This window comes from Pavona decussata, unplaced genomic scaffold, assembly GCF_977016875.1.
Source record: "Pavona decussata unplaced genomic scaffold, jaPavDecu1.1 SCAFFOLD_8, whole genome shotgun sequence".
Classification (NCBI taxonomy): Eukaryota; Metazoa; Cnidaria; class Anthozoa; order Scleractinia; family Agariciidae; genus Pavona; species Pavona decussata.
In genome coordinates, this window is record NW_028145431.1 from 128,107 (window position 1) to 151,635 (window position 23,529).

At 35.9% G+C, this 23,529-nt stretch overlaps 2 protein-coding genes across 12 annotated transcripts in view; both read left to right on the top strand.

Annotated features, from left to right (window-relative positions):
* LOC146488705 (uncharacterized) overlaps nucleotides 1–23,529 on the top strand; it is a 122,817-nt gene that overhangs the window by 7,967 nt on the left and 91,321 nt on the right. For 4 of the 11 annotated variants that reach the window (XM_085112899.1, XM_085112891.1, XM_085112938.1 and 1 more), the window contains exon 1: nucleotides 23,002–23,112. The exons of 4 other annotated variants lie outside the window; for them this stretch is intronic. In XM_085112899.1, the coding sequence (XP_084969025.1) occupies nucleotides 23,049–23,112 (64 nt within the window). In that variant the 5' untranslated portion in view covers nucleotides 23,002–23,048. Of the gene's footprint in view, nucleotides 1–22,982; nucleotides 23,113–23,209; nucleotides 23,231–23,529 lie in introns of those variants that run through there. 3 more of the 11 variants (XM_085112914.1, XM_085112884.1, XM_085112881.1) reach the window with 2 other exon arrangements.
* On the top strand, nucleotides 9,853–15,056 carry LOC146488706 (uncharacterized). Its single transcript, XM_085112953.1, has 8 exons — nucleotides 9,853–9,934; nucleotides 10,031–10,051; nucleotides 10,753–10,803; nucleotides 11,724–11,771; nucleotides 12,114–12,146; nucleotides 12,577–12,606; nucleotides 14,038–14,263; nucleotides 14,966–15,056. The coding sequence occupies exons 1-7, from the start codon at nucleotides 9,868–9,870 to the stop codon at nucleotides 14,220–14,222; spliced, it is 435 nt and encodes a 144-aa protein (XP_084969079.1). The 5' UTR covers nucleotides 9,853–9,867; the 3' UTR covers nucleotides 14,223–14,263; nucleotides 14,966–15,056.

Here is a 23,529-nt window from a genome sequence, read left to right on the forward strand (position 1 = left end):
TACTTTAAAATTCCCACAATAACATAAGTAAAATTTTACTAAAAAAAATGCACCAAATACTATGTAGAAATGGGAGAAACCTTGAAAGCGGTACAATATCTTCAGTAAAATTACACTGATACTAAGAAAAATAAATGAGAAAAAAAGTTCAAGATACCAGTTTAAATATTATAATCTTAAAATCAGATAGGTATAAATGAGCAAGAGAGGATATGACTGGCTTTCTTTCACTCAGGTCTTTTTTTTTTTCTTTATTCTGGGAGGACGTTTTCGCGGTAGTTTATTACGACAGCTAGAAGTGAAACTATAGAACCTACAAATTAAAACGTTAGGAAAAACTGTTAAATAAATTGCTAAACTATGGAACGCAATCGGTGATGATCATGTTTATAAGATTGAAGAATGTGTGGTAAGACGATTGGCTGTATGCTAGAAAATGCACATTACTCCATTCCTCTGGGTCTAGGAGGGACTTATTTTTCTCCATACCCCCCTCCATAACCTTCCAAGTATAAACGCTATGGCAGTGAAACCCAGAGTCATAATATTACATTCAAATTCTGTCTTCTTTGAGGTCTGCAACGCGAAGTTATGACGTCATATAACGTGGAGAGAAGTTCATGTTTGCTAAATCCCGATCCTTTTGAATTTCTGGATTTTCCCAGTACTTCAGGAAAGCGACGGAATTGACCGAAAAGTAACCAAAACCAATATAATAACGAAAAATTACGCGAAGAAAAGTGATTTTTCTTCCTCTAAAAAAGGGCTTTTCTATTTTCTGAAAAAATAATGCCTGTCTAAAATTAGTTGTCATGGTAACATCAAAGTCTAAGAACTCTTATAGACCACATCATTTTTTCGAGAGTGTTTTTTCCAATATTGAAAAAGCAATTCAGTTTCAAATTCGCCGCGTGCAACATCCCCACCCCCTCCCAGGTATATTATTCATGTAAATACAGTTAAACACGTGACGAAAAACTATTGAATATTTTGAAACGATATGAAAACAAGATGATCATATAGAAAAAAAATATTATTTCACTAGGGATCGAACGCAGTTTACTTATCCATGATTGTAAGTATGTAAGTAAGTATTAAGCGTCTTGTAATACTTGCATTTTAGTTTAAAAAATTCTACATTTTCTTGTTCTCCTCTTTTTCCATTTCTGATTAATTTCGACAAAAACTGTCTAACGGTCCAGTTTGCACATTCGCTTACCTCAAGTTAACATTCTAATAGCCCTTTTCACGGTTAGCTCTGCTAATTTAAATTACAATGAAATCTAGCATGTATGTGAGGCAATTTCGGGCTATTTTGTAGTTTTAGCCCGAAATTGCCTCGCATCCACGTTGGACAACATTGTAATACAAATGAGAAAAATCAACCGTGAAAAGGGCTATTCCATGCACCTAATACAAATGGCAAAAAAAAAAAAAAAAAAAAAAAAACACACATGTGAACTATATTTGATTCTTTGCATTATAAGGAAAACTGTGACCAATTTTGAAAACCAACTAAACACCAAATTTAGAATGACTTCATTTCTCAAAATTGTCCCATAATATTTGTTTAAAACGTCAATAACTACAATTGGCCGCACAAGCTTATATCAAATTTAGAGAAGCTTAAATGTGCACGTCCCTTTTCGAAAAAAAAAAAACATGAAAATTGCCGAGCAACAGAAAAGCCCAAACTATCCAGCCCAAACTTTTATTAAAATAAACTAGTTTTTCTTTTCAAAGTAAAACAAGTGAAAAAAAAAAAAAAAAAAAAAAAAACTAAAACGCTTGACATGTTCTTTGGTGTGCGCAAACACGCATTTAATTTTCGCATACACTTCGTTTCGATTGAAAGCGTTTGCTGGGATAAAGGACTTTGCGAAGCAAACTGTAGAAGATAAAGAATTTCATCCCAAATGATCAGATCATTTAAACTGCTGTTAAAGGCGTATTAAAACACTCGAAACAAGACCTACCGTACTAAAGCGTTTTCACAGATCTTGTAAAATCCATTTGAAGTCCGAAGTTTGGTTTCAATTTACTACTACTACTACTACTACTACTACCACCACCACCACCCCCACCACCACCACTACTACAACTACTACTACTACTACTACTACTACTACTACTACTACTACTACTACTACTACTACTACTACTACTACTACTACTACTACTACTACTACTGCTACTACTACTGCTACTACTAAGTAGTAGTAGACAATATTATGTAATATATTCGGCTGAGTTTAAGAGTTTTGAATGCGAGAACGCAAGTTTCTAAGATCAAGTTTACGCCAAGTTTGCGAGTTGGTGTCCGGATAAGTTTCCCTCTCAAGTTTGCGCATTTCCTACTGCTTTACAACTTCTTAGGGTCACCATAGTAGAACTGAAAATAAACAGTGTTTTAGTTAATCTTTTATGCACTACTCTAATCACATTTTAAAGAGGCAAATATAATATAATCAAGATGGCTGGTTATCAAAGTTCTGGCAAAGGGATGTAACTTCACTTCTAAAAGCTGTTTGGGAGAATTCATCATATTTGTTCGGCTTGGCTTGGATTTTTTTTCAAGGGAAGGGGGTAGATTCTTACATAGTTAGAAACAGGAAACTAATAGGGGCAACGTTAAAAAAGATAAACAGACAAAATTGGTTGTAGGGTAATTGTTTCGAGTTACTTTTGAGGGGAGCTAAACAAAAATAGACTGTTCATCACTCTCTCTGTCCTTCCTCTAAGTGTGGATTATCTTTTTTCCATCAAAATTTGCCACTAACACGTATAGCCTCCATCCCTCCTTTATACTCGATACGTGAAGTAGTTATTGATATTTCAGTTTACCTTTCAACACTCATCGGCAGATAAGGAAAATAGCATTTGCGAAAAGCACTTCCAAAATATCCGAACGGGTTGAAAAAATTGAACTCCGTAAATATATACCAAAAATAGTAACGACTGTTGTTCAGCAGATATTGCCCTGAAATTTCGTTCTGTTTTTTCTTTAGGTGCTGAGCACATTGCTTTCGAAATTTTGGTTTGTTTCGCTATAATATTGCAATAAATTTGTTTCGGAAAGACAAAGATTTCAAAGTTTCCATGATATCGTCGGCAGGATGCAAATTATATAGACAATTCAGGGACGAGCCAATACTCGTCAATGACTTGACATCGCTTTGAGTATTATGGTCATCATCATTATTCTTCCTGTTGTTGTTCATTTTGTTTTTCTGAGGTATATCATAAAATGAATATTCTTTAATTTGGTCGTGCATTGATTCTACTAGAGGAACTTAATTCTTTGGTCAATTCAGTTCGAGAGTAAGTTTTCAAGATGTAGCTGTAAATAATCAGACAAAGTTCACAACTCGTTGGCACAAGCATCAGTATTGGTGACCTTCGTCTCCTAATAGACACAACTAGTTTAAACTCTTACGCTTCTACTCGTGCTTTAAAAATATCCCGATGTCAAGGCAACTAAACTCGGAATATAAAAAAAAAACAGGAAAAGGTGGCCGGTGGAAAACAGGATGACTCTTCAATATCAAATGGTCGATAAATATTTCATTTATCCTACCTCTCACACGATATTACTAACAGACATCATAAACATAATGCATTCTGCTGGCCATAGAAAATTGGAACCTTGCGTAATCGGCAAAATCCAAAAAAAGGACAAAGTAAACTCTTCAATTGAATTTTGCTCGTGACCGCAAAAGATTGCATAGTACTCAAGGAAAAATCTTTTCTTTTTTTAATTTTGGGTTCCGAAAAAACAAAACTGTAGCTACTTGAATAATGCATGTTTACACTCACCAGGCGAAGACGAGTTAAATTTCACAAATTTACAATGGTATTGTCGAAAATTTTGTGAATGGGAATTTGGAATTTTAACGTCCAATAGTTCCTTTGAAAAAACTTTTTACATTTGTGTGACTTCCTCTAAAAAACACTCGCTTGAAAACAATACCGAGTAAAACATTTGAAGGGGGTTTTGCTTGGAAAGTTACTTACACTGAAGTAATAGAATCCAGGATGAAAAAGGAAAAGGACAATCACGATTTTACATATAGTTTTGTTTATTAGACAACCATCGTTCACTTCATCTCATTTTAGACATTATACATTTGTTTAACCTTTTAGTTTCTGAATATTGTGATTATGCTTTCCAGATGACCTAATTTATGTTTCTATAATTCTTCCTTAGCTCCCTGCCATTTCTTCAAGTCGGGATTTAGGCGCGAAAAAATATTAACTCTGTAAAAAAACGTAGTGACTCGTCTCGGTGGAACAGATTGAGGCCCCAGATTATTTTGTCTGTCCTTCCCTTAGATGTTGCGTACGTACATTGCTTCCATATTCACTAGTGTGCAAGTAACTTCGCTAAAACCTCGTTTACTGACAGCTTACTGTCTCTCCGGTATCAAGGGCACCTTAATTAGGATGAAGAGACGTCTTGTCTGTACTTCAAACTGTGAAAAGAGCAATCCTCTGATGAGTGCGACTGTGAAAAGAATAAGAAGAAATCTTCCAATTGCAACGAAAATGTGTTGTGTTTCTCCGTGGAAAGTACAAAGTTCATGTGATATCGCATAATATCCTACGCACATCAGTAAGTAGTCAATGACTTGTCAGTGGCTTAATATCAATGACAATACAGATGATCGATAAAGGATTGGTTTAACCGGATTTGACTCATCAGATAATGGCCAGGGTAAAGGGTCATTTTATAATTTTCTCTTCAGTCGGCCATCCTTGTAATTTTACAGTTTAAATATACAGTTCTGATACAGGATTAAATTCCGACTTTGCCTGACACGGTGAGCACGGAATAAATGGGTAATGAAGACGTCTGCCCTCGACAAATACACAGAGAGAGTCCGAGCTATAAAACTCGTTATTACCTGTCCAAACGTCGAGAGAAAAGGCCGAATTCGGGACGTTTAAAACAGAGAAATCCTCCTTCAAGGACTCCAAAGGATTGCGTGATGGCTTAAAATGAAGAAATTGAAGAGCTTTTGAAAGCAAAGCGATGAAAGATTTGATATTATCCGAATACTAATTAAATATCCTCATTGCAGCGAATAAAATGAGTTAATTCCCACGACCAGCTCCAAGCTGACCTCGTAGCTCAGTTGAAGCTCTCGTGATCTATCCAGATGTCGTGGGTTTTCATCCCACAGATGACAAAGATTTATTTTTTAGCCCGGAAAACCAAATTTCCTTCAAAGAGCTACAATAGCCAGCCCGGGAATATGTAGCACAGAATTGTTCACATTCCGTTTCTATCATATTATCCGAAGAGCAGACTTTTTTTGGAAATACCCGCGCGCTTCTTTAAACGTGTAAGGTAACTATTACTTGCTTGACTGTAAATTTGCACTGAAATGTATTTTTCATGAAGATTTAAAAGCTCTTTTTTTACCTAACAGCCTTGCAAAAGACTTTCTCAACAGATTTTTCGAACCGCGAAATATCTGAAAATCCTGCGCATTTCTGGCAAATCAGTTCTTCTAAAACTTACTCGATGATCGCGGCATCGTGTAGATTTCCTCGAAGCGAATATCAGAGGAAGTGAACATGAAGAAGTGAACACGGGCTTGCCTTTTTCTTATGAACTTTCTGTCTGTTTTTTTCTGTATATTCATTCAAGAAAGCTCTTAAATAATCAATAAATATATAATAAATATTTTGATCTTACGTTAAAGCCAAATCCTTTATTGCGATTTGATTTTAAGCGCTAATGGCAGGGACAACAAAAGAAAACTTTATATACATTTTTTTAATCCAGGCTCTCTATTTCCCTGATGGTTCCCATCTATTTCTCCTCAAGCTACAAGTGCTAAAGGAATGGGTTTTGGAGAAATTATGCCACAGATGCCAGCCAGACTGAGAAAGAAAAATGCCAATTAATTGACTACATGTTGAAAGTTCTACACAACAAATTTTCGAGACAATGCCAGAAATTTCCATAACTATACAGTAAACCTTTCGCACTTTGCATTGGCACCTGATTGGCAACTGCTACTTGCTGGCGTCATTTTTAAATTTCCCTCTTTTTTGCAATTTATGATGACGCCACGGCCCAAGAAAAAACACAGGAAGGTTTTTTTTTTCCTCCCGTTATACAGTTCATTTATTAGACTCAAACTAACCACTTCTTTACAAGCTATGTGAGTATCAGTTTATCCTGATTTTTTCGTTCCCTCACAGCATATATTTTGTCCCAATAAATAACATGTGGGTTTTCTTTAAGTTTTTATAGTTTTGTTGACTCATGGGGATTTGCTACGATCATATTTCAAAGTTTCAATCTTCTGCTATTAAACGTATTGCGATCCAATCGTTTTACATTTTGATTACAGTTGCATCTTCTCATCTATATGTTTGCATTGCTCGAAATTGTGCGCATTTACAAGGCCCTAAAGCTTTTTGCTGATTTGCAAGGACCCATGTGTTATAAAGATGCCCAAAATAAAGGAATAAATCTCATAGTTTATTAGATATAATCGTGTAAAGTTTGCTTATCATTTTTACATTTTTTTTTTTGTTTTTTTTGTTTTTGCTGTATTGTAGATTGATCTATATGTTATCCATTATATGTGTTAGACTTACGATAAAAGTAAAGGTGGGGATACCAGAGAGCTTCAAAATAGGATGGTACAGCCAAAAAATAACTGGGTCGAGTCACCTTAACAATGACTTAATATCATTTTGTGTTCATCCATAGAGATTGGGTTTATTTTATTAGCCTTTATTGAGCTAGGGAATACTGCTTTACAGTAATCACCCTCTTAATTTATCTTTGACCTTTAACTAGTTGTTTTACTTTAATATTTTTTCCTTTGAAATTACAACCTCCCTGATCCAACAACACACAATTTTTCCCTTTTACCGACTGATTTTATATCAGTTGAGGGGAACCCTTTTCAGGAATCCCTCGTTTTGACACTGATAATGCCACAAAGGTTGCTAGTGAATCTGCTGGTATTAATTTTAAACAACACACAGTTCAGTGGCTAGCCAATAGTGGTCTGAATGGCTTGGTATCGCAGGAAATTGATGGGATCAAGGTTATATGGTAAGAACGGGAGGGAAACCGTATATGGATATTATACAGTAAAGATTTAAAAAAAAAGTTCTGAAAAAGCGTGAAATTATTTTTTCCACTCTTTTTAAAGATAGCTAGGTCCAAATTTCAATAAACCACTAAAAATATTCATATATGTTTTACATATACAGAGTGTGCTCGTTAAATAAATATGTATGAATGTTTGATATTTTTGTTAGTGTGATCGTTCGAAGAATATTGTTCATAATATTCGTTGTCATCATCATCATCATTTTCATCATCACCATTGTTGTTAGTGTTGGCCGTTGTTTTTTTCTGTGATATATCATAAAAGACACTCGTATAAAATACTTAAAAATAAAAAAAGATCTGAAATGACTGAACATGGACGCTTATTTTAGATAAGAGGTTTCTCAGTGGAGCATAAAAGAATGCCTCCTTCGATACGATAGAACTTTTTTGTTTGCTTTCCCCTTTTCAAATATAAAATAGTTTAAATTTGAACATGCACTAATTCAACTGAAGGAACCCAACACTTAATTCAAATCTTCTAGATATAAATAATCATGCAAACAAACTTCAGTTGACAACTCGTTGGCACAAAAATTTGGATAAGTGTCGACTTCATATTAAGCTCTTATGATGGTAATCGCGATTTAAAATTATCCTAATGTCAAGGCAACTAAACTCTGCAGATATTACTAAAAATATTACGAAAAGATGGTCGGTGATAACCAGGAAAACTGATGAAATATCTTTTGAGGACATTTTGCTATTGTTCGCATTTAACGATATCAAATGATTGATGAATATTTTATTATATAGACACGAGTGTTCCCCTGGAAAATACGCCACTCGTAAAATTCATACGAAACTACATCCGGGAACCAAGTGGCGCATTTTCCATAACCTCATTAGTTAGGTGACAACATTTCCTGCTTTTTCACAGTTGTTTGTGCAAACAGTTGGTAAAAAAATGTCGAGCGATTAATTTCTCTATATAATACTGTACTGTAAAAAGAAAATTTCGTAGTGGCTTTAAGATATAAAAATCAAGCATTTTAACTTGCTTTTATGTCTTAAGAATTTTGAAATTCCTACGCTCGTACGTCAGTCTCAAACTGTGTTTTTCTTTGAAGTGTTTACTGATTACGGAATGTTCCTCTGCACGTTGAAGGAGGTGGCGGCAAGTGTAACCGTTGTACATGTATATAATTTGCATCGCACAAATCACATGTAAATTCGTAAACAACTCTCCGTCAATTAACAACAGGGGGTCTTAATTCCTTATATCTGAAGTAGTCAATGATCGTTTTTCTAGTCAAAATTGGCTGCAAATCGTCATTGACCTTTCTCCCAAGGTTGCAAAGTTGTCTGTGAACCACGCCAGGATAATTCTGATCCTTGAATGACAGTGTTCTGTAGGGGGCTGTCTGATGGCGTATGACTCACATGACGTACGTCTGGAGGATGCTGAAAGCTGCTGAAACGCTTATTAGAGAGGTTAAGAATGACGTTTACGGCAAACGGCAAACGTGAGATATGACCACGTGACGATGTTTATCCTATATTTGCCGCTTGCTGTTTTCAGTTTCTCTGTTAAATCGAGTAGTTTTGCGTTAGCAACAAAGGTCAGAATTAGTATGCCCTATTTCCATCTTTGTATTCTTTATTTCAAGAAAGCATAAACGCGAATCTCACGTTTGCCGTTTGCCGTTTGCCGTAAACGCGATTCTTAATCTTTCTATTGTTTTTATCACTCAAAAATAGAAACCCTATCTTTGTGCCGCCTTTTAATATCCTCTATCTTTTTTTAACGTATCTATTAGACGATATAATTAAATTTAAGTTTATTGTTTTATTTTTTTATTAAAGGAGCTTTCAGTATACACAAATATGAATATATTTAAGCAGTTTTGTGAAATTTGTTACTAATTATGTTTCAAAAAGATGACAAAACTTAGTTATAAATAATTGTTTTTGTTAACATTTTTACGTGACAATTCATTGAAAGTTTAAGACATTATCCAGTGCCTGTCTATTTACTGATTACGTTATCCTGTTCCAGAAAGATCTGCTATATTTGCCACAATGACTTGCATTAATATCGAAAAAGATGACAGAATCTATTTATTTATTTATTCATTTTTCTTAAGCAAAGACTAGCAACACTTCTGCGTGACAATTTAATAAAAGGCTACGATATTTTCCAGTGCCTCTTTCTTAAGTGATTGTGTTGTCCTGTTTTAGAAAGATTTGCTATATTTGTCACAATTACTTGTGTTAATATCGCTATTTTTGGGGGCAAATTAATGTCTATTGTTTACACCAGGATATTTTTAGAGCACTTATGTTTGAAGTCATATAGGCCTCCGGTCTAGTTTACGTGCGTTCACTTTACGAATATCTTTAGGGGTATATACACTTTATTTTTCGCAAACTGCTTAGCACCCGATTAAAATTTGTTCGAAAATTGAACATCACTATGGAGGTGTTATTGGAGACTACACTTTCATGGTCATAGAAAACAATTTCCTCTTCAGATCCAAATTCCTGTTAAAGGGGATATTGATATTGATGTCATTTGTCGATTGCCGATTTGAAGAGGCACTGAGGGAAACAAATAATATTCTCTCGGAAGTCCCAAAATGAATCCTACTTGACAATTTAAAGTATGTAACTGATATAACCTCTTGACTTGCTGTGGTTGGTATTGGCGCAAGAGTTCAAAAGAAAACTCTTAAAGGGGGAACGCGAACTAGTTGTGCTCAGAGTGCAACTCTGCGGTCAAAGACATGGATATAAGAATTAAGTTTATGACAGTTTTTCTGCTAGCAGCAAGTGCTGTAGGATTCATTGAAGGTGTGCATTTAATTTTAGTTTTAATCATAGGAACCAGACTTTGTCCGTTTTCCAATATTTGTTTTGCTAATTTTCGCCTTATATACTTTTATACAGGTTTGCCAGTTTTAGCAGACGGTAAGTTAAGAAATTTTGCGTTAGTAGTCTAGTTTATCAGTCCAAAGATATTGATTTCAGTTCCACATCTTTTCATATGTTACCTTTTTTTGTCCTTAAACAATTAGTAAAAAATTAAACATAAAAGGTTTTTTTTTCTTTTATCACGCCCATTTACCATCATCGGCAGCACTGCTTAACTTTTCTCAGCGCTGCATTTCTAAATTTAGTTTTCAACTAAAAAGAGAAGGATATCTCTGTTGTCTGGAGGGAATCTACGGATTTAGATATATTGATTAGCTAGACTCTTAAAGGCGGTTAAAATCGGGAGTTACTTCTATGGCACATGTGCGAGTTTGTTTAGCACGACATATCGATTTTAAGCATATGCCACACAAGTGAAAAGTACTTTTCACACTTTCTGATTGGTTTATTCGGTGGTGATTAGCCAAATGATATTCACTTCCGAGCAGCCGAGGAGAAACGAAATGGCTTTCCGTTTCGCTTTCGCTTCGGTAAATTATTTTGTTTTGTCTTGGGTGGTATATACTAAAACAGTTATTCACCTACGTGTCCATTGAAGTGGTAAATATCCACCACTATTCACCTCCACTACGGTGAATAATTGTTAAACAGTGCCAGTTTCTTAAGAGGAAGGAATAGGAACCAAGCAAACGAATCATCGGACAGCCAACATTCTACTTTATTGTTTACTTTTTCAGAGGATGCAATTGAAGGGAACGCAGTCGCACCTGTTCGTCTAGCAGCAAATGGTAAGATTACTTTGTGCATTTAAAGTAATGACACACAAGACAAAGTTACTCTTTAACAGTGTTTATCTCCATTAATGTGAATAAAGGTAGAAAGATCGCAAACTAAATCCTGTCCGTAAAATAAATAACAAAAATGTGTCGTTGCCCAACATCTCGCAAGCACGGGACAATTAACATGATTTCCTGAATGGCAATTTAATAAAAAACAAAAAAAAACATATTAAGAAAAATGGAGGAAGGAAAAATGGTGTAGGTGCGTCTATGTACGATAAGTATATTGAATGTCATGAGTTTCATGTTAATCAAGATTCAGAATTTTCCTTGTGCCAGACTTGTGACGTGTTGAAAACTGATATACCTTTCTTCAATTTAAAGTGCCCCTGGAACGAAAATTTCATTTTCCGTCTTTTTGTATTTCCGTGTAGAATATGACCTTCTTACTCATATTACCAAATTTTTAATCCTTTACGGCGATTGGAAGTATTTTTTTTTTAGCTTTTTATTCGAGATTTTACGGCCGCCATTACTTGGCCTTGTTCCGGAAGTTAAGGCTCAAATTACAGGAAGTGACGTCATTGGCTCAACACGAAAAATTCAACATGGCTAATTTTCATATGGATTCTACTTCATAAACTGTATTCTGCTGTTGCGAACTAAATAACAGCAGAATACAGTTTACGAAGTAGAATCATTAATTCCTTTTTTATAAGATAATCATATAGGATACAATTATTTATTTTTACAAATTTTAATCTATTTTAAACACATTGTACCAAGTGTTATTAATTTAACTGTCCTTTCAATTCCGCTTTCTTGTAAAGAGTTAAGAAGTTAGATGGTAACTTATGAAACGGCTACATTTAAAAAAATGAGAACCAATCACTCACTCAATCACTAAATCTTCCAATGTTCTTGTTCAGAGGATTCAAAAGATGACAAGGCCAATGACAATGACAATGACAATGCAGGTAATTTGATCGCCTTTTCAGAGTTATATTTAACTGATTTTAATTTCGATCGATAAGCATGGAATACTTATGATCGATACCTTTGAAATATTCATCTTTGTTTTTTCAGACGATTTTGAGGGAGATATAGTGCGAGAAGGGAAATGCCTTTTCGTGATTTTAGTGTACGTGATTGACATTTGTATGGGGTTTGATCAGATATTTAATGCCTAATCAACAGAAAAAACAAATGAATGAATGGCCTGCTTATTTGCCCATGTTTTTTTTTAAGTCACGCATAAGAGCTTTTGTTATCCAAAACATAATCTGTTGAAAATATATCATTTTTCTTGTCTCCCTTAGATGATGACCTTGAAGACGGCGTAGACAAAGCAGGTAAAGCTATACTTTTTTTAGTTGACTTGTTTGACATAATTTTTGTTATGCTGTTCAAGCAAAGGTTATTATTACTATAAGCCTTCTTATTTTATTGGCTGGCTCAGCGAGCGGGCAAGATGAGTCCAATCCTTCGTTGTGATTCGCTATCCGAGCCGGAAGAATGGAGCTATCTAATCCGCTCGCGATTACCCGCTGCCCATTCGTTCGTCATCGAAAGCTTAATCCGTGAAAAATACAATATTTTCTTTCATTTTCTTGTTGTTCTGGGGGAAAGCACTCACTTAAAAATGTTCGCAAAACTTTCAATATTTAACTAAAGTAAAGAAAGTGTAAGGACATAAAAAAAACCGAGAAAAGAATTCCAAAAAATAAGCACTACGTGTCAGATAAGTTATGCTTATGATTTATTCTTATATTACATTCTTAGGAGATCCTGGTGATGAGTCAAAGGAAGTGGGTAGGTTTACATCATGTCTTTAGGTTAGAATAAGTGAAATAAGGGGACTAATTGTGAAAGCGTAAAAGAAAATCTAGAAAAATTGAATTACATGAACTTGGGATGGAAGTTCAACGCTAATGGCGGACGAAATCGACAAGTGGGCCTCTTTTTAATTGCGTTATGAGTAACTGATCTCAATTTCAACTGAATATTTAATAGATCAATATTTTTTTATCAGTTCACACTCGAAATCTAAACAGGAGCTGCAAGCTATATTTGAACATCACGACAAGAAGGACCAGAGGAGACAAATGCTTCCTTCCATCGCAGTACTTAACATGTAAACCAGGGAAACATTTCAGTGGGCTCAACTACAATCAAATCACTTTTTTTTTTCAAACACCATTCAGCCCAATTCAATGTTGTAACTCGTAACATTTTAGTGGATGCAAAAAAAAAAAAAAATGAAAAAGGTTACGGGAAGGGTGGGGCTGAAATATGTGAAAGTAGTCTATAAAACGGACATAATCATCGGCTATTTATTGTGTAATATCTATCCAATGCGGGCTTTTAAATGTTAATAAATCTCGAGCGATATTTGTTACAATGTTTACTGTATAAGAAGAGAAAAACAGTTTACTGGTTACTATTGAGGCTTGTTTGTTGTTCCTATGAATAACATTAACCTGTATTTATGTTCTTTCTTCTGTTATTGTTAAGTTCTGTTATTTCTTAGACGATGTTCTCGACGATGTAGCAAGCGCAGATGTTAAGTTTTAGTGTCTTTGATATGAATTGAATTTGTTTATGCTAACAACTCGCTAAGCTTAAGGTTATTATTAGTTTAATTTTTTTTCTTTACATAAAAACCTTGTAAAAGAGATTCGACAAGAACTGCTCTGAAGAAAGTAGTTAGTCAAAAATGCTGATAAAAAGGTAAGATGTCCCCAAGTTCTAGCTAGCAAAAGTTTACGATTTTTTCCCCGCTCGAGCAAATTCAAACGTGCCTAATTTGTCAACCAATTCTGGCAAATGGGAGCGCCCTTTGGCCCTTTTTTGCAAAGATTAATAAACAATATCGTTTGTGCACATTTTTCTTAAATTATAAATTATCTTGCTACTAATGACAATGAAGATGGAAATGGTAAGTGGGTATATTATCAACTTTGGGTTTTAGGTGTTGGATATTTTCGCATTATTTTAACTTACAAAAGAAAACAGCGCAGGGACGATAACTACTTTTATAGCAAATTCAATGGCGTGTCTCACATAATGGCTGAGAGGACGTTCTTCCTCGGCATTGAATAAAAAAATATAGTCGTCTTTAGGAATGATATGGAGAGGCCTTCAAAGGTCGTTTAACTCAGAACTGTTATTAAAATCTCAAAACCGTTAAAAAATCCAACCCCTTACAAATTTGTTTTTTTTTTTTTTCAATTATTCTTCTAGATATCGCTTATGACGAGATTCAAGGGATAAGGGGATGGAATCCTAGGTGGAATCCAGGATGGAATCCAGGACGAGGACGCTGGAATCCATGGCCAGGGCGATGGAATCCGGGATGGAATCCAGGACCAGGAAGATGGAATCCGACACGGAATCCTGCACAATGCCCAGGATGCCCAGGACGATGACATGGAGGGTGTTTGACGTGGGCGTGGACTTGGTCACGGTGGTAATGCACACACATTCATTTTAATTAAGGTCGATTATTCCGAAATCATGTTAGGAATCAAGTCAGAAATCTTACAACGAAACTTACAAAGGTGAGGCAGGGTGATTGAGCCGTTACCATGTAGGACTTCAAAACAGGAGTTCCCGGGTACAGGTCGACCCAGATAAGTCGATGACTGATCGTTACCCCGAGCTCGACGCTTTGATTGCCAAGCTATTGAATTACACATTACAGAACTGAACTACTGGAAGACGAGTAAGGGATTATGGCATCATTTGGAGAGGAGATGGAAATTAATTGTGCCGATGAACAAGTGCCTTTTCTTAAGTCAGTCTAGCAAATACTCTTTTAGATGTAAATTATCTAACAAAAGTTACGTTACCCTGAAAAAGTACCCAAAATTGCACTTATGCGTGAGCACGATCGATGTCCATCTGCCTACCCAAAGGATCCCACCTTCTTTTACTCGTAATATACTCCTTTACAGTCTCCGAAGTGGGTAAAAGCCAGCCACTTTCCCTCTTCCCAGTTGCGACTCTAACTACAACGATAAATAAAGGTATTTATCATCATCCAAATTAATATTATCATTATCATCATCATCATCATCGTCATCATCATCAGCAGCAGCATCATCATCATCATCATCATCGTTATTGTTATTTCTTTACATAATACATTTTTGTTTTTATTTTTTTCTAGGCTGAAGATGGACTTAATTTAACCTAGATTTAATTCACTAGTAAAACAAAAGTGTGGAAAAAATAACAATAAACTAGTTTTTAAAATGAAATTTGTCTGTTTTCTTGTATTCACACCTCAGTGATTGGAGAAATAAACTCTTTAAAAGCGTCATTTCTTTTAGCAATAAATCTCTTCTTCACGATATAACTTTTGCCACTTTGTACATGCCGAAAAATACGTATATTGCCCAAATACAGGGTGTGTAGGAAAAACTTTTAAGTCCCCACAATAATGTAAGCAAAATTTTACAAAATAAAAACTGCACCAAACACTATTTAGGAATGGGAGAAACCTTGAAAGCGCTACAATACCTTCAGTAAAATTACACTGATACAGAGAAAAAATAAATTAAATAACAAAAAAATCTCGAGATACCAGTATAACTGAGCAAGAAAGGATGTGATTGGCGGCTGTCTTTCACCCATTTTTTTTTTAATTTTGATGGACCTTTTCGCGGTGGCTTATGACGACAGCTTGAAGTGAAACTTAATAAAACCTTTTCTTACAAATTAAAATGTTAGGACAAACTGTTAAAATAATTGCTAAAATATGGAAGGAAAGCGTTAATGATCCTGTTCTTAAGATTGACCCCCTTCTCATAACTTTCCAAGTATAAAAACTATGGCAGTGAGACCCAGAGTATTGAGAGTGCATCCAAAGCTGTCTCCTTTGAGGTCCGCACGGGAAGTTATGACCTCATCATATGACGTGCTGATAAGGTCATGATTGCCAAATCGCGACCCTTTCTTCAGGAAAGTGACGAAATTGACCGAAAAGTAACCAAAACTAATATCAGAACAAAAAATTACGGGAAGGAAAGTAATTATTGTTCATTTAAGAAAGGGATTTTCTATTTTCTAAAAAAAAATAATGCCTGTCTAAAATTAGTTCTCATGGTGACATCGAAGAACTCTAACAGACCACATCATTTTTTTTACCAGTAAATTCTTTAAAATTCTTAAATTTTCAAGGCGTTTACTCAAAATATTGAAAAAGCAATTTAGTTGCAAAGTCGCTGGGGGCAAAATCCACCCCCTCCCCTCCTCCCAGGTCTATTGTTCATGTAGATAGGGTGAAACACATGACGAAAAACTGTTGAATCTCTTGCTAGGATATCAAAATAATATGATCATATAGAAGAGAAATATTATTTCACTAGGGATCGAACGCAATTTACTTATCCACGATTATTACTAGTTAGTAGGTATGTAAGTAAGTAAGCAAGGTAGCAAGCAGGCAAGCAGGCGAGCGAGAAAGCAAGGAAGCAAGCAAGAAAGTAAGTAAGTAATTAAATATCCAATACAATAAAAGAATCATTGCAAGAATACGTTCAGTGTAAAAGATGTTACAGCTGAAAAAGTGCGAAGCTTCTTTATTCCAAGCTATGGCACTTGGACACGCTAAGTTCTTGTGCCATGTTAGTCAGCGTTCCACCGGGTCAAATTTTCTAAGGAGGTTAAGAAGTTAATCGTCTCTTTGTACATACAGTTCTATTTTTTAAGACCATCACTAAATAACGTCACTTGACATCACTTTGTAGTGACGGTTTCGGTACTAACTCCCGCTCAGTGCCGATTTGCAGTTCAAACTTCACCTTTTCGCCCCAGAGCTGCAATTAAGTATCTTTTGTCTCACCAAAATTTCAAGACTATTTTCTTTCCAAAAAAAAAAATTGCCAATCAGCGCGCAATAAATGGAGAGTTATTGTAAAGCACCTTAGAATGCTTGTATTATAGTAAAAAAAAAAAAAAAAAAAAAAGACCATTGGTTAATATTTTTTTGCTATGTACCGAATAGGGTCGATTTTTTAGACGAACGAAAATGGGGCGACGTTGCTGATATTGCTACATATACTTGTTCTCCACTTTCTACATTTCTGATTAATTTCGCCAAATACTGGCTAACGATCCAGTTTGGACATTTGCTTACCTAAAAGTTAACATTCCTATTCCACGCAACTACTGCGACTTAAAACATCATATGAACTACGTAGATTTGATTCTTTACATCAGAGGAAAAACAGTGACCGATCTCGAAAGACCACACTAATCACCAAAATTAGCATGATTTTATTTCTTAAATGGTTCCATGATATTTGTTTAAAACGTCAATTGCTCAAATTGGACGCACAAGCTTATATCAAATTTCAAGTAGCTTTAATATACACGTCGCTTTTTTAAACACAAATATAAATTGCCGAAAACAGAAAAGAAAGCTTCCCCAGCCCAAAATTTTATTGATATAAACAATGTTTACTTTTAAAAGTAAAAAGATAATAAATCGATAAAAAAGTAAAACTCTTGCCATGTTATCGAGTGTGTCAATACACGCATGTAATTTTTGCAGACACTTTGTCTCGATTGAAAGCGTTTGTTGGGATAAAGGGCTTTGCTAAGCAAATTGCAGAAGTTAAGGAATTTCAACCCAAATGATCAGATCATTTACCTTGCAGATAAAAGGCATATTAAACATTTGAAACAAGACAAAAATTACCATACTGTAGTTTTTTTCCCAGATCTTGTAAAATCCGTTTAAAGTCCGATGTTTGGTTTTAATTTTGAGTGGAATTTAGACTTTTTCAAATTCTAATGCGAAATCATCTCTTCAATAAACCCAATATTTGGCCTTTAAATCTGGTAATTCCACCGAAGAAACTGCTGCTGCGTCATCTATACAATCCTGCATTCGTGATCTACAGAACTGGATGCTGATGGACAGATTAAAACTTAATCCTGAGAAAACAGAATTTCTTATTCTTGAAACAAGACAGCAACTTGAAAAAGTAATTACTTCACACCTTGTTGTTGGTGAATCTCGAATATGTCCGTCAACAAAGGTGAAAAACTTGGGATCATGGTTTGACCCTAATCTTGATATGATTAGCCATATCAATAACATCTGCAGTTCGTCTTTTTATTATCTCTAAAACTTACGTAGGATCAGGATCTGCAGAAACGGCTAAACAACCTCAACTCCCAACTTCGAACCTTCAACACTTTCTCTCAACAACGCTATTCACTCTGCTCTGACAACCTCGCAAACATTCTGGAACTGGAAGCAAAACTTAGACAAAAACAACACCTCCTACAAGAACAAGAAAAGCTGAACAACCTTGACAAAATCCATAATCTCACTACTACTGAACTTCCTAAAGAACTTACCAATCTTCTCAACAAAGGCACCAATTTCATTCCTACTCTCGATACCTCCGGGACAAGATCCCTCAAACAATCTATAACCACTGAAGTTAACCAGGCACTATGCAGCATCATCAGGAAACAAATCTCTACTACTGGTAAACAAAAAGTCCAAAGAATCAGCCATCGCTTCAAACCTTACTCAAAAGTAAATCCATGCTCATTACTCAAGCAAGAACTAAACAAACCGCACTACAACCTACACATTATTGACTACGTTCACAATACAACTACATACACGAAACAAGTATTACAACATTCCAACTTGAACTCACTGTCACGCACAGACCAAACAAACATTACTCCAGAACAATCAACGTACATCCAACAACTACAAAACAACAAGGACATAATATTGACAATGACTGACAAAAACATGGGATGGGCACTTGTGCCCATCTTATGGTTTACAACTGAATACAATAGACAACTTTCTGACAAGGAGACATACCGACGTGCTGACAATTTTAATTTACAGACCTTGACCAAAGGCTCCAACTCACTACTGAGACAACTGACATCTCGTTTTAAGACAGATTTTTTTAACAGACACACACAAACGACAACTGCTATATTGTACCAACGAAAAATACCTAAAATTACCGTTTATGAAACTTCTACCTAAAGTACACAAGCTAGAACATACTGCCTCTACAACTAACATAACCAAACTTACTGGACGACCTATTATTACAGCACGCTCCTGGATTACTTCTAACCCCTCCAGACTACTTGGACAGGAACTTGACAACATCATTTTACAACTGAAAACTTTTTTTGACACCAACAACATCCCCTTTCCTTTAATTTACAACTCAACTGACCTACTAGACAAACTGCAACATGTTAACAGTACTGACATTACCAACTTCTCACTCACCACCTTCGACTTCACTTCATTATACACCAACATTTCTTATCACGACACCATACAAGCCATCATCACCAGCTGCAAGCTACTAAATTTTTCTAATCGCTGTAGGGACTACGTGCTAAACCTTAACAATTTTATTAATCAACGTAATTTTTTTAAGGTTGGCAATTCTGTTTTTCAACAGATTAAGGGCGTAGCTATGGGTAGCTACCATAGCCGCCAAATTGCCGACCTTGTTTTGCTTCTAAGCGAATTTAAGTTTTTTAACAATTATAACAACCTTAATAGCATTTTCATTTTTTGCCGTTACATTGATGACGGTTTTATGCTCACTAACAAAGCTAACACTAACAATATAATTACTAAGCTTTGTGCAGCTTATCCCACACAAATCCCCATCACCTTGTCATCTAGCTCACACTCAGTACACTACCTGGACCTCACCATCTCACTAAACCACCATACCATCAGATATCACAAAGTCCACTATCATGTTTTTCAAAAACCACATCACAAATACATGTACCCTCATTTCTCATCAAATCACCCACGTCACATTTTTTCAGGCAAAATCAAGACAGAGACAACGCGCTACAGTAGACTGTCCAAGACGATTGACGACTACAAACACATACGCAACCTTTTTCGACTTCGACTGAACAAACTAGACTACCCTGACAAACTGATCAACGACTTTTCTTTTCCTTGGCTTTCATTTGCTGTACACAAACGACTGAGAACGAAAAGACTACAAAAGAAGAACAACAACGATAACAACCACAACATGACAATTTACTACCGAACAAAATACAACAAGCACATCCGCACAGACAAAATCGTACAAAACATCGTACAGAAACATCACACAAATCACATCCCCAGACTGTCCAGGGCTTCCTGCAACTCTACTAAACTACACACACTGCTACTTACAAACAAAACACTGCACAACAAGTTAGTTCTTGCTACGAGTTCCAATTCAAATTAAAATGATTAGCATATAAATCCAGAACTGATCCAAGTTGGATGATTATCCAAATATTTCATCTTTTCATATTTCTTCAACAAGCAATAAATGTAAATAGCACCAGCAGCAAATTCGTATGTTTAAGCAATTTTATAGATAAGGGGAAGTTTTTTATCAAATGGACTTTGCCTATTGAGTAACTGTATCGTATTGACCCATGTAAATACCTTCTTTGGGCAATTCTCTTTTGGTTTGCACAGCAATAACCTGCTAATAGTACATTAAGAGATTTCCAACTATTAATAAACTGTATGTGTAACAATTGTACATATCTTTATATATCAATTTATTTTTCTTACAATGTAATTAAAATTTCACTATTTTCAGAATTTAGTACATTTCACTGCAGTGTACCCCTTTAATTTATGCAAATGCGTATACCCCGCACTGTTATTTTGGAAACTGTTCAGTCGCTATTTTATCTTCCACAAACTTAAATTATTCCGATAGCGCTATCAGTAGGTTTTGTGTGTCATATATCTATATAAATATATTTTTTCTTTCAAGAATTAAGCTCACCTCAGAACGAAATTTACTGCAATTTCACTAAGCTTCGGCGTGTTCGCCTGCGGCCTGCGACCGTTTCCGACCATCCTTTCACCAATTATCCGCTCTCCTTACGCTCAAATATGCTCCAACAACGCCATTTTGAAGTGTTTAACATTATAACGATTGAATGTAAACAATCCAACCACGATCATGCCATCAACGAGGAATGCATTTCAAAAAATAAACTTCGACGACCGAAACGAGAAGCAACGTACCACAGCTTTACGACCCCAAGATCCCTTGCGTTCATCTTGCTACCACGTCATTGGCTCACGCAATCTGTGGCGTCAACTTTAAAAGGTTTTTTTTTTTTTTTCACTCGCTCCGGGCGCAACTTTTTGTTAAAGATAAAATCTGCTTTTCTCGTGGACACAGTTACTGTTTCAGCTGCACACTACAAGAACGAAATACACATCGGAATAATTCGTAAGTTTTTTTTATTTTTCCTTTTTCTATATACCCCGTATAATAAATTTCTTACCCTAAATTTTTTTTCCCACCCCGTAAAACTTGGTTTTCTCTCCCCTTTATTTAATTCCCATTTATTTAACTCTCCATCTTATAAGTTGACATAGTTACAATTTAATCTTATCTCCCATAGTTCTTATACTTTTTTAAATATGTTTTTTCCCTTCCCGTCACCATTATCATAATTTTCATCGCGTTTACATGTCCTGTACGTATATCCATCTCTTATGTTTCCTCCCTTAGCTCTTGAGGCTATCTTCAATTCTTCTCTCACAAATTTTCTTCCACAAGGACTCGGCACAGAGGATGTCGGGCATTGACCTGGTACCGGGTTCGAAACATCCTCGCTCAGTTGTGCTTTGCCCCTGAAGATTCACAACTACAAGGAGCCTTGGTGCCGATGCATCCTTTTCAATTTCCCGGCCGGAATTTCTTCTTTGCCGCTGCAATCTCTTTTTTCTTTCACTTTTCTTTTCTTTTCTTTTGTAATCTACACCCCCTTACAAAAATGAATTGTTATATATCAGTTTCATAATCAACACATATACAGAGTTTTACCCTCCCCAAAACTATTTACCCAAGTCTACAAATTTTCCCGTTCTCCCGAAAACAAGCTAGCCTATACAAGCTTTCCGCTACCCCCCAATTAAGCTAACCCTACTCCATGTAAAGAGTTTCCCATACCCCCCAATTAAGCTAAACATAATCCATATACAGGGTTTCCCCTACCCTCCAATTAAGCTAACCCTAATCCATATACAGGGTTTCCCCTACCCCCCAATTAAGCTAACCCTAACCCCTATACAGGGTTTCCCCTACCCCCCAATTAAGCTTACCCTAATCCCTATACAGGGTTTCCCCCTCCCCCAATTAAGCTAACCCTAATCCCTATACAGGGTTTCCCCTACCCTCCAATTAAGCTAACCCTAATCCATATACAGGGTTTCCCCTACCCCCCAATTAAGCTAACCCTAACCCCTATACAGGGTTTCCCCTACCCCCCAATTAAGCTAACCCTAATCCCTATACAGGGTTTCCCCCTCCCCCAATTAAGCTAACCCTAATCCCTATACAGGGTTTCCCCTACCCCCCAATTAAGCTAACCCTAATCCCTATACAGGGTTTCCCCCTCCCCCAATTAAGCTAACTCTAATCCCTATAGAGGGTTTCCCCTACCCCCCAATTAAGCTAACCCTAATCCCTATACAGGGTTTTCCCCTCCCCCAATTAAGCTAACTCTAATCCCTATACAGGGTTTCCCCTACCCCCCAAACAAGTAACCCTAATCCCTATACAGGGTTTTCCCCTCCCCCAAGCAAGCTAACCCTAATCCCTATGCAGGGTTTTCCGTTAACCCCAATCCTTAAACATATTTTATCCCTCCCCCGATCCAGCTAATCCCTATATACATGCTTTTCCCTTAAAATGGCTTTCTCTAGTATTATAATCTAACAATTCTTTTAGGTTTTAGTTGTTTTTGTTACTTTACTTAACACTATTTGAGCTTGAGAGTGCTGCGTTGCAGAGGTCTCTCGCTCAATATAACCACTTACATGGTTAACTGTTTTACTAATGATTTTTTGTTCTACACACAACCACTTCCCCACCTATACACTTATACCATCCTTTACCTACTGATTTTAATCAGTGGAGATTTGGGAACCCATTTATTTGGGATTCCATACCATGGCTCCTGGGATACCACAAAGGTTGCTAGAGATACTACTGAAACTAACTTTAATACAAATTGAACATCAATATCCTCTTAGAAGTCAGAAAATGAATCCCACTTGACAATTTAAAGTATGTAACTGATATAACCTGTGGACTTGCTGCGGTTGGTATTGGCGCGAGCGTTTAAAAGAAAACTCTTAAAGGGGGAACGCGAGCAAGTTATCCTCAGAGTGAAAATCTGCTGTCAAAGACATGGATACAAGAATTACGTTTATGACAGTTTTACTACTAGCAGGTGCTGTAGGATTCATTCAAGGTATGCATTTATATTTTAGTTTTAATCATAGGAACCAAACGTTGTGCGTTTTTTAATAGTTGTTGGCTAATGTTCGCCTGATATACTTTTTATAAAGGTTTGCCAGTCTCAGAAGACGGTAGTTAAGAAACATTGCGTTAGTAGTCTAGTTTACCAATCCAAAAAATTTATTTCAGTTCCAAATCTTTTAACCTGTTAATTTTTTTATTCCCTAAACAATTAGTAAAATTAAACAAAAAAGTTTTGCATCGCGCCCATTTACCATTTTTAAATTTAGTATTCCGATGAAAAGAGAACTGGATATCTCTGTTGTCTGGAAAGAATCCACGAATTTAGATATATTGAACAGATGGACTCTTATCTTGTCTTCAAAAGTGGATTTGGTAGCTCAAATCAATGTTCTTAGTTCAAGCATAA